This window comes from Ovis aries, chromosome 6 (genome assembly GCF_016772045.2).
Source record: "Ovis aries strain OAR_USU_Benz2616 breed Rambouillet chromosome 6, ARS-UI_Ramb_v3.0, whole genome shotgun sequence".
Classification (NCBI taxonomy): Eukaryota; Metazoa; Chordata; class Mammalia; order Artiodactyla; family Bovidae; genus Ovis; species Ovis aries.
The window spans coordinates 4,374,796-4,385,374 of NC_056059.1; the positions used below are offsets into that span (position 1 = coordinate 4,374,796).

General features: G+C 41.3%; 1 protein-coding gene across 1 annotated transcript in view; it reads left to right on the forward strand.

Moving 5' to 3' along the window:
- The window catches only part of QRFPR (pyroglutamylated RFamide peptide receptor), a 55,896-nt gene extending 46,496 nt beyond the window's left edge, over positions 1 to 9,400 (forward strand). Inside the window, exons 4-6 of the mRNA XM_027970781.3 lie at positions 4,143 to 4,378; positions 6,480 to 6,577; positions 7,321 to 9,400. Coding sequence (XP_027826582.2) covers positions 4,143 to 4,378; positions 6,480 to 6,577; positions 7,321 to 7,721 — 735 coding nt within the window. The 3' untranslated portion in view covers positions 7,722 to 9,400. The remainder of the gene's footprint in view (positions 1 to 4,142; positions 4,379 to 6,479; positions 6,578 to 7,320) is intronic.
- Positions 9,401 to 10,579: the final 1,179 nt, after the last annotated feature.

The window sequence follows — 10,579 nt, forward strand, 5'->3', positions numbered from 1 at the left end:
AGTGGCTGTATTAGTTTGCATTCCCACCAACAGTGTAGGAGGGTTCCCTTTTCTCCACACCCTCTCCAGCATTTATTGCTTGTAGACTTTTGGATCACAGCCATTCTGACTGGTGTGAAGTGGTACCTCATTGTAGTCTTGAATTGCATTTCTAATGTTAACCATTTATCTACTTATTGGTTGATTCTCCTTCATAAGCACTTCCACTGCCTCTTAGTCACTGACAAATATTTGAACTGGAACACGTAAGCCATTAATTTGTGACTTGAGAATGATCTTAAATCCTTGATTCTTAATAACTTTCTATAGGTGGTGTCAGTCTGTGTGTGTCTTTATAATAAAGATAAACCTTTCTGTTCCCCTCACACCTCTGTCAGCTGGGCCCAGCCTGCAGTGGTGATTCACAGTGAAGAAAACACTGCACCATTTTTGGTGACCTGGTCTCTTTACTGGGGCCTAGTTGGATGTGTTCTCCCTGGGAGGGCTAGTGTAGACAGTGGTCTTCAAAGACACTAGGGGGGTTGCTCACATGGCCTCTAAGATAATTTTTAAAATTACTTATATTTTGTACCTGTTTAAATTAGTGTAGGTAAACAGAAACTGCTGGATACTCAGTGTTCCCCTGGCAAGGATAGCAAATGAGCCCTCAGGCAAGAGTGCATTGTAACAAGTGACTTAGGGCTTCCCTCGTGGCTCAGGTGGTAAAGAATCTGCCTGCAGTGCAGGAGACTCAAGTTTGATCCCTGTATTGGGAAGATCCCATGGAGAAGGGAATGGCTACCCACTCCAGTATTCTTGCCTGGAGAATTCCATGAACAGAGGAGACTGGCAGGCTGCAGTCCATGGGATCGCATAGAGTCGGATACGACTGAGCGACTGACACTTTCACTTTTCACTCTGATGTTCGATGCAACCTGTATATAAATGAGCTTGACTGCACAGGTAACAACAGAAGGCAGTTTTATTCTGTCTCTTACCACCTCTAAAAATGTGATGGATGAAGCCTTGAATGGGTCCTGTAACTCTTGTGGTCATTGAGAGAATAAAATACCTCTGGTCACTTTCAGTCACAAGAACAGTAACTGGGCACTGAATATTGTTAGTTCTCTTATCAAAATATCCAGTCCAGTGCCACAATCCCTCAAGTCCATACTTTCAAATAAATTTGAGATGTCTCCCTTTCCCCAGTTTGAGCCATTTTAGGCCTAGAATCCTAGGGTATGGAGAGGAGCTTTGATCCCTTTATTCTGCATATTACTGTTTCTCATGACTGATTCTTGATTTCATGGGTTCCTCGCAAATAATATCCCTGGGGCTTCCAGTGGCTACTGCCTTCTTTAAGCTTCCACACACAGTTGGACATGGCCAACTCCTTTCTCTGAGGCTGCCCTTATCTCCAGCAGGAAGCCCATACCTTTAAAAATAACCCAACCCAGTTCCCATAGGGAGTCTAATTCTGGCTCATAGAACACAAGGAGATGTGTCCATTTTTAAAAGTAAAATTATTTTATCATATGCTCTAAATATATTTTAAAATATAACTCACTTAATTTGTAGAAAATTAATTACATCTAATTGGCAAAACCAGTTCTCTCTGTCAGATGGATCAGCCAAATCAGATTTGCTTTCTGTCAAGTATGATTTCATTTTTCAAGTCAAGTAAATGCATTAATATGCTCTCCCACGGCCACCTTCTCACTCCTAAATTTATTAGCAAGCCTGCAAGCATGCAAGATGGTTTAACTGCTCCACCAGCTGAAATGAAGCACCAGTGATGTCGCCATTTGCACCGATGTTTTCTTTGCTTTGCTCCTACTGTGCTCTCTCCCAGGAGTGATGTATCTGACAGCTTTCAGGGGCTGGAAGCAACAGGGTGGTCAAGTTAAAGTTATCATCACTTCTCCCCTTTACTATGCGGGTAATGGGAATTCACAACATCTCATCACCTGTCAAAACACCTTTTTTTTTTTTCTTTCTAATGTCGTTTCCCCTGAATAGAAATCCATTTAATACAGGGAAAGGCACAAAACCCTGTCCTGGATTTATGGTGCCTTGCTCAAGGGGGCTTCACTGACATCCATAGTTTGGACCACCTCTTATTTTGGTGGTCCATAGTGAGATTGCAGTTGGGTGAGAGATAGGACTTGTGAAGACTGAAAGAAGGAGGATTATGAAAAAGGAACTGGAATGCTTGACACTTCAACCCCACCCCACACATTCTCTTAGGCAGTGAGATTTTTGGAGAATTGTGAGTTTGGACATAGAAGGTCTGAAATTGGTTCCCATGAAACCATCTGAGCACACCCTCAGAAGGTCTCTGCTTGTCCCCAGGGGAACGTGCAGAGTTCAGAGGCTGGCAGCCTCTCCTTGTGCTTCAGAATGCATCAGCGTGTGACCCGCACTGTGGTCTATGCTTTCATGAGTCAGAATAAGTTTCACCTTCATATCCTCTTCCCAGGGAGTACAGACCTTGCAGTTATTGTTTAATTCTTTCATTCCTCATTGCATTTGAAAACTAATATCTAGATCAAAACTTGAATTGTCATACTTTTGATAACAATACCAGAAAGCTTCCCACCTCCCCCCACCCTGCCCCCACCACCATTCAGTTGACTTTGAAGACTGGTGATAATACTCTGGGAATGGAGGCAGAAATATGTGTTAAGACTTAAGTATTCCTCATCTGTAAAGCTCCAGAGTGACTCAGATGATAAGAATTTTGATCAATTCTCTAACTTTAATTCCTATTATCCAGATATATGACTTTTGAATGTACTTTAAATGTTTAGTTTTTCTCATATTAGCATTTTCTACGGTTTCCCTGGTGGCTTGGTTGTAAGCAATCCACTTGCCAATGCAGGAGACACGAGTTTGATCCCTGGATCAGGAAAATCCCCTGGAGAAGGAAATGGCAACCCACTCCAGTACAGTATTCTTGCCTGGGAAATCCCATGGACAGAGGAGCCTGGCAGGCCATAGTACATGGGGTTGCAAAAGAGTTGGATGTGACTGAGCGACTAAACAACAGCAACGAATTCTAATTGTTTTTATTAATTTTTGAACTCATAAGTCAGTCTCTTAGAAATAGTATTTATAAATAGAAATTGCCTTTCTGTATAATATATACCTCAAAGGCTTATAATTGGGTCTGAATATTAGTACACTGGCAATAGTTCGAATCCTAATTTCTCATTCATCTCAAAATCTAAAAGCTACAAGTTTCCTCTCTAAAATCTTTGCGAACAGCACGATCACTACAATCTGAAACAGCAGTAGCAAAATACAGATTTTCAGTTCAGAAACAAAATGCAGACTGTCGGTACTTATTCAGCTGGAAGAAGTCTGATGCCTTGTCAAAACTGATCTCCTCAACAATTGAGGAAGTAAAATCATGTAACAGCAAACTAGCTGGTTGCTTTCCCATGTGGCTCAGTGGTAAAGTACCTGCCTGCCAGTGCAGGAGATGCAAGAGACAGGGTTTGATCCCCGGGTTGGAAAGATCCCCTAGAGAAGGAAATGGCAACCCACTCCAAGATTCTTGCCTGAGAAATCCCATAAACACAGGATCCTGGTGGGCTACAGTCCACCAGGGGGGTCGCAAAGAGTCGGCTGGGACTAAATGATGGAGCACGCATGCAGCATAACTAGCTGGCATGCTAAAATAAACTATTTTTTTCATACATACTTTGGTCATTCTAGTGTGCTTTCTTTCACTCAACTGAAAATTTAATGCTGCTGCTGCTGCTAAGTCGTGTCAGTCATGTCCGACTCTGTGTGACCCCATAGACAGCAGCCTACCAGGCTCCTCCGTCCCTGGGATTCTCCAGGCAAGAACACTGGAGTGGGTTGCCATTTCCTTGACTATCATGTAAAAAGGTGGAAAAGATTTTTTTTTTTAAGTGAACAGACTATGGACCTCGATTCCATTTAAAATAGAAAAGAAAATATCAAACTGTCAAGAATCTAAGCAGTGAAGGAGAGAAAACACACTTCACAACAAAAGAAGAAGCAAAATTGTATCTCATTTGAAATATCTACCCACAGTAAACATTGTCAGAAGCCTGCCTAGCAATAGTCTTGGTTGCTTTGTGTGCTTTGATGTTGCCTCTGGCTCTTCTAACTGAATTACATTTGTTTTAAAGATTAAGTATGACTTCTTATATGAGAAAGAACATGTGTGCTGCTTGGAAGAGTGGAGCAGCCCTGTGCACCAGAAAATCTATACCACCTTCATCCTTGTCATCCTCTTCCTCCTGCCTCTCATGGTGATGCTTATCCTGTACAGTAAGATTGGCTATGAACTTTGGATAAAGAAAAGAGTTGGAGATGGCTCTGTGCTTCGAACTATTCATGGAAAAGAAATGTCAAAAATAGCCAGGTGTGTTGCATGGAACATTCACCTGTTTAAAACATTCACCTGTTTTAGAGACAGTAGCCAGAGATTTCAGATGCCTGGGCAATGTAATCAAAGTGTCATTGGTAATTTATGTTGAGCACATGCGCTGACTTTGAACTTTTGATTTTACATATGACAGAAAGAAACAGCAAGATCGCCAGCTCCCAAGTCAGAGGGGAAGGTCACTGTTACAGATAGTTGCCTGAAAGTTTTTTAATTGTTATAGTTTCATCTGCATGTTGATACAAATTGCTGTGACTGTCTCCTCTTTCTGCTACTTCCCAGCCACCTGATGTGGATAAATCTCCTTACTCCCAAGCCTCCGACTTTCCTCATATGTACTGCTGCTGCTGCTGCTGCTGCTGCTGCTGCTGCTAAGTCGCTTCAGTCGTGTCTGACTCTGTGCGACCCCATAGATGGTAGCCCACCAGGCTCCTCCACCCATGAGAGTTTCCAGGCAAGAGTACTGGAGTGGGTTGCCATTTCCTTCTCCAACCAGAAAGCATCAAAATATCCATCCATACTTCCTCCTACACAAGGAATGATGCTAAAAAATGTGAGATGATATGTATAAAAATACTCTGGAAACCAGAGTGTGTTATTTATTTTAAATTGTTATCTTATATTTTATTTTGGGGCTTCCCTGATGGCTGGCTCAGTTGGTAAAGAATCTGCCTGCAATGCGAGAGACTTGGGTTCAATCCCTGGGTTGGGAAGATCCCTAGGGAAGGGAATGGCAACCCACTCCAGTATTCTTGCCTGGAGAAACTCATGGACAGAAGAGCCTGGCGGGCTACAGTCCATGGGGTCGCAAAGAGTCGACGTGATTGAGCAACTAACACACACATACACACCCAAAGAATGATGCTAAAAAGACTGAAATGATACGTATAAAAGTCCTTTGGACATGAGAGTATGGTATTTATTTTTAACTATTATTTTATATTTTATTTTTACCTAAGGGCTTTACTTTCTGATCATATGGACTAACAGAAATTTTAAAACACAGTTACTGCTATGGTACTTGTGGGCCATTTGGTTTATTTTATAACCTACACTGCGTGACACCAGCTTAAAAGTCTAGCGGTGGACGAAGTTTATCATTTCTTCAAGTGTGCAGCGACCTCTAGTGTCTGATTTGTATAAAGACGTACTCCGGCTCCATGAACAGGGTGCTAGACCGTTCAGCATCTTGGGACTTATTGCTGATTTAGCTCTCTTTTCCTCCGAAGAAGAGGCTAACACGTTGAGATAATGATGAATGCGACTCGTTAAAATTTGAAAATGTGCAGATCTTTTGCAGACGTTAGTCTCCTTTACGTGACTAATAGAGAAAACTGAATCCCTGGTTAATCGTATTGCTTAATTATATAATGGAAGATTACATTTTAATTCTGTCCTGAGGACTTCCCATATTTTTCTATCACAGGCATAAGTGTTCTTCGATATAAAATGAGTAAGAGTGTTGGCACTGAAGTTAGACTGCCTATGTTTAAATCCAAACTAAACTTTAAATTCTCAACTTTCTGATCTGCAAAGCCATCTGACTTTGCAAGTTACTTAGCCTTCTCTGTGCCTCAGTTCCTGCATCTGTCCGATGGCTTGTCAGGAAGATTAATCTGTGCCAAGCATGTAGCATGCTGCTAGGCTCATAACGAGCACGTACCTTAAGGATATTTGTAATATGAGAAATATAGGGATGAGGGTAATAACAATGGGGAAAGATGATAAACAGTTCACAGCTAGCCTGTCATGAGCTTCATTAGAGGCTTCCCTCATGGCTCAGTGGTAGAGAATTCACCTGCGATGCGGGAGATACAAGAGAGAGAGGTTTGATCCCTAGGTCGGGAAGATGCCCTGAAGAAGGGCATGATAACCCACTCCAGCATTCTTGCCTGCAGAATCCCATGGACAGAGGAGCCTGGCGGGCTACAGTCCTTAGGGTCACAGAGAGTCAGACACAACTGAAGAGACTGAGCATGCACGAGCTTCATTTATATGTGAAAATTATCACTGAGAGGTCTAGACTTGACGCATCTGCCAAGGGAAAGTTAACTGATACAGTGTATCCTTGCGGACCCAGGAAGAAGAAGCGAGCTGTTGTTATGATGGTGACAGTGGTGTCTCTCTTTGCTGTGTGCTGGGCACCTTTCCACATTGTTCACATGATGATCGAATACAGTGAGTGACTGTCCTTCTCATTTGACGGAAGTTCTGGTTCATTCCCTGCTACAATGGACAGTGAATCATTGAAATGTTTAGCCATTCACTTGGGTAATCAAATCTCAAACATTTACTAGGTTTCTTTCAAGTTTTCAAGATAACCAGATCATTATGTGATGGGTAATTATATATGAGTATTATCAAAGCTTTAGTAATTATAGAAGATAAAGAAAAATGTTTGAGATGCATCTCCCATGCTATGCCGTCTGGTCTCCCTAAGCCATTTAAACCCTGGGAGAGGTGTGACATCCTGTGAGCGTTCCCTATTTGGAACCCTCACTTGAGCCACATGAATTTAATAACACCTAGGATTTCAGCTAGACCCTTAATATATCATCTCTGATAATCTGAACCTTAACATGGTTCTCAGATGTTCGTGTTTCTGTAAGACAAGTGGACATTTGAAGGGTGACTGAATCTTCCAGTTTATGTGGAGCTTGAAATCATGTTGAAATGCAATAAGCCCTTTAACATGTGCTGGGCTGGTAAGCCTAGATTCTCTAGCAAGGAGGACACATCACAAAAGTGGGTCTCCTTCAGACATCAGATGGCTCTCCCCAAAGTCTTAGAGAATTTTTCACAGAGAATTTTACATAGTTGTACAAGTGTAACTGTTTCATAAAGATGGAAGATAAACAAAAATGTTGTCTTATGTTCATTCAAACAAATATCCATTCTAAAGCATTACTTTTTTATTTCAGGCAACTTTGAGAAGGAATATGATGATGTTACAATCAAGATGATTTTTGCTATAGTGCAAATAATTGGATTCTCCAATTCCATCTGTAATCCAATAGTTTATGCATTTATGAATGAAAACTTCAAAAAGAATTTTTTATCTGCAGTTTGTTATTGCATTGTAAAAGAAACCTTATCCCCAGCACGAAGGCATGGAAATTCAGGGATTACAATGATGCAGAAGAAAGCAATGTTTTCCCGGAAAGAGAACCCAGTTGAGGAGACCAAAGGAGAAGCCTTCAGTGATGGCAACATTGAAGTCAAGTTGTGTGAACAACCTGAAGAGAAGAAACATCTCAAACGACACCTTACCCTCTTCAATTCTGAACTTTCTGAGAATTCTGGTTTAGGCAGTGGGCATTAATTATAACTGTCTTCATAATTCATGCTATTCATAGCTGAATCTGAAAATTATTTTGAGCAAAAGTTAAAGACTTGCTTTTTACACATTCAGTGAATGTGGCTTTCCATCTATTGCTAAGTTGGATGAGATAGCTTAACCCTTGTATTTTTTTTTCTTAAGTTTAATCATTGAACACTATAATGTAATTTTTAGTGCATGATTGAAGGTTGGTGATAGTCTCTTGCAAATGAAGTCTGTCCAATAATCGTCAAGCCAAAGACAGTGAAGACACAGCAGAGTGACAGCTTAGGTTTCGAGGCAGATGCCTGGGTTTCAGCTTCTCACCCATCACCGTGGTTGTAATGACTGACCAGCCACTCAACCTCTTGAAGTCTCCTTTCCTTCTTGTGTAAACTGGGGTGGTTCCTCCAACTCCAGGAAGTTGCTACCAGAACAAAATGAGATCGCAGTGGGAATGCACTTTGCCTTCTGAAGCACCCAAGTTCTGAAGCATTATTGTAGTTCTTCATGTCTCGGTACCGCCCCGCCCCATATCTGTTCTCTTTCCCTTTCTGAGACTTGACCTCAACCCTATTCAACTTTTCACATGTCCCTGTTTTGTAGCTAGTTTCTTTCATCAAAAGAAAAAAAATTCCTGGGATCCTCATTCATAAGTTGACTATAATATATTTTGAGAAGGAAAAGGCAAGCCACTCCAGTATTCTTGCCAGGAAAATCCCATGGGCAGAGAAGCCTAGTGGACTCCAGCTCATGGGGTCACAAAGAACTGGACACAACTGAGTGACTAAGCACATAATATATTTAGGCCAATCTGGCTATATCAAATATTTATATTTTTAAAACTTTTATTTTCACTAGTGGGATGAAAGACTTTTTGTCATGTTTAAGGGCTTTTAGGTGTAGTTGGTGAGAATCAGCTGCAAGTCCATGACATTTTATCATGCCCCAAAGTGACCCCCAAGAGAGCTGGGTCAGGAAGAACAACAGAGTCCCTCACCTATATTCCTGACCTAATTCTCCCTTGAACGCAACCCCTCTCCTTTTTGTCTTTTCCTCTTGCTCCCCAATGCCATGGTTCCAGTGGTCACCCTCCCCATACTCTGTTGCTTCCCCTTCATTATCTGAGCTTCCCAAAGCCCATTAGTCACAACCTCGTGGCCAAAGTGTTTCTTCTGCCTCCAACACTTCTTCTTCCAGCCAGGTATTAGAAAGGAAGGGAAGCTCAAAATTCTTAAGGTATTTCACTTGTAGAGCTTTCAGGTTTGGGAACCAATGAATGCAGGCCACTGATATCTTTCAAGATACAGACATTTAATTTTATATGTATGTTAATGTGAGTATGGTTAAAAAAAAAAAAAGATGAAACAGTGTGTGATACCGAGGGAAATGTTAATATGACAGAAGAAAATTAATAGTCAAGAGGGAAAACTGATGGTTTGGTTGTGTTAAAATGGCCTCACCATGGGTTATTTATGTACGCTGTTCTCCTGTTTTCCCGAGTTACCCTGTAGCAAAACAGTGATTATCATTATGCTATCAGAAATAAATCATATTCACTGACTTTTGGTTATAGCTGTTTGGCCAATATCCATATGGCTTTTCCTAAATGTGATGTTACACATGCTCCTAATATGTCAATGAAGAACAAATAATACTATTCCTGACCGTTTAATTATCAAGACTGTTGTTATTTAATTACTAAGTCATATCAACTCCTTTGGACCCCAATGACTGAGGCCTGCCAGGCTCCTCTGTCTGTGGGATTTCCTAGGCAAGAATACTGGACTGGGTTGCCATTCCCATCTCCAGGGGAATCTTCTTGACCCAGGGATTGAACCTGTGTCTCCTGTATTGGCAAGTAGATTCTTTACCATCTGGGCCAGCAGGGAAGCCCAATTCCCAAAGGTTGATTATTAATCACCATGATGAAGAGAAAGAGCTGGTAAGTAAGAGAGAAATGGCAGCCACACAAAGTCTGGTTGCTCAGTGATTCTTTACCACTGAGCCACTTGGGAAGCCCATGGTTAAGGAGGGGTAAAGAAAACTATTCTTCCGTTTACTAGTCTTTGGGTAAAATGTCTATGAAATCAGTGAAAAGATCTGTACCCCTGTTCAGATGCTTAAGTCTTTTGTTTCACTCTGGAACACTGTGCCGAAAAGAGCTCTGTAAAAAGGGAGAGGACAATCTTTCAAACAAATGCTTCCAAACCAACTGAATACCCAAGTACCAAAAATAGGACCTTGATCTTTATATCACACATAAAAATTAAATCATAATGCATGATATACTTAAATATAGAAGCTAAGTCTATAATACTAGAATAAAATATAAAAGATAATCTTTACAACCTAGATTAGGGAAAGTCAGAATTTCATAAATAGAGCACTAAAAGGAGAAAGGCTAAAAGAAAGAACTGATAAAATGAACTCCATCAAAAACAAAATTCTGGGAGCTGGTCCTAAGATGGCAGAAGAATAGGATGGGGAGACCACTTTCTCCCCCACAAATTCATCAAAAGATCATGTGAATGATGAGAAACCTCTACAAAACAACTTCTGAACTCTGGCGGAGGACATCAGGCACACGGAAAGGCAGCCCATTCTCTTTAAAAGGAGGTAGGACGAAATATAAATGACAAAAAGAGAGACAAAAGAGTTAGGGAAGGAGGCCCGTCCTGGGGAGGGAGTCGTGATGGAGGAGAAGTTTCCGAACAGCAGGAAACCCTCTCACTGGCAGGCCTGTGGGGAGTTTTGGAATCTCAGAAGGCAACACAACTGGGAGGGGGGGGAAAAAAAAGAAAGAAAGAAACCCACAGAATATGCGCCTAACCACAACTCCCAGTGGAGAAGTAGCCCAG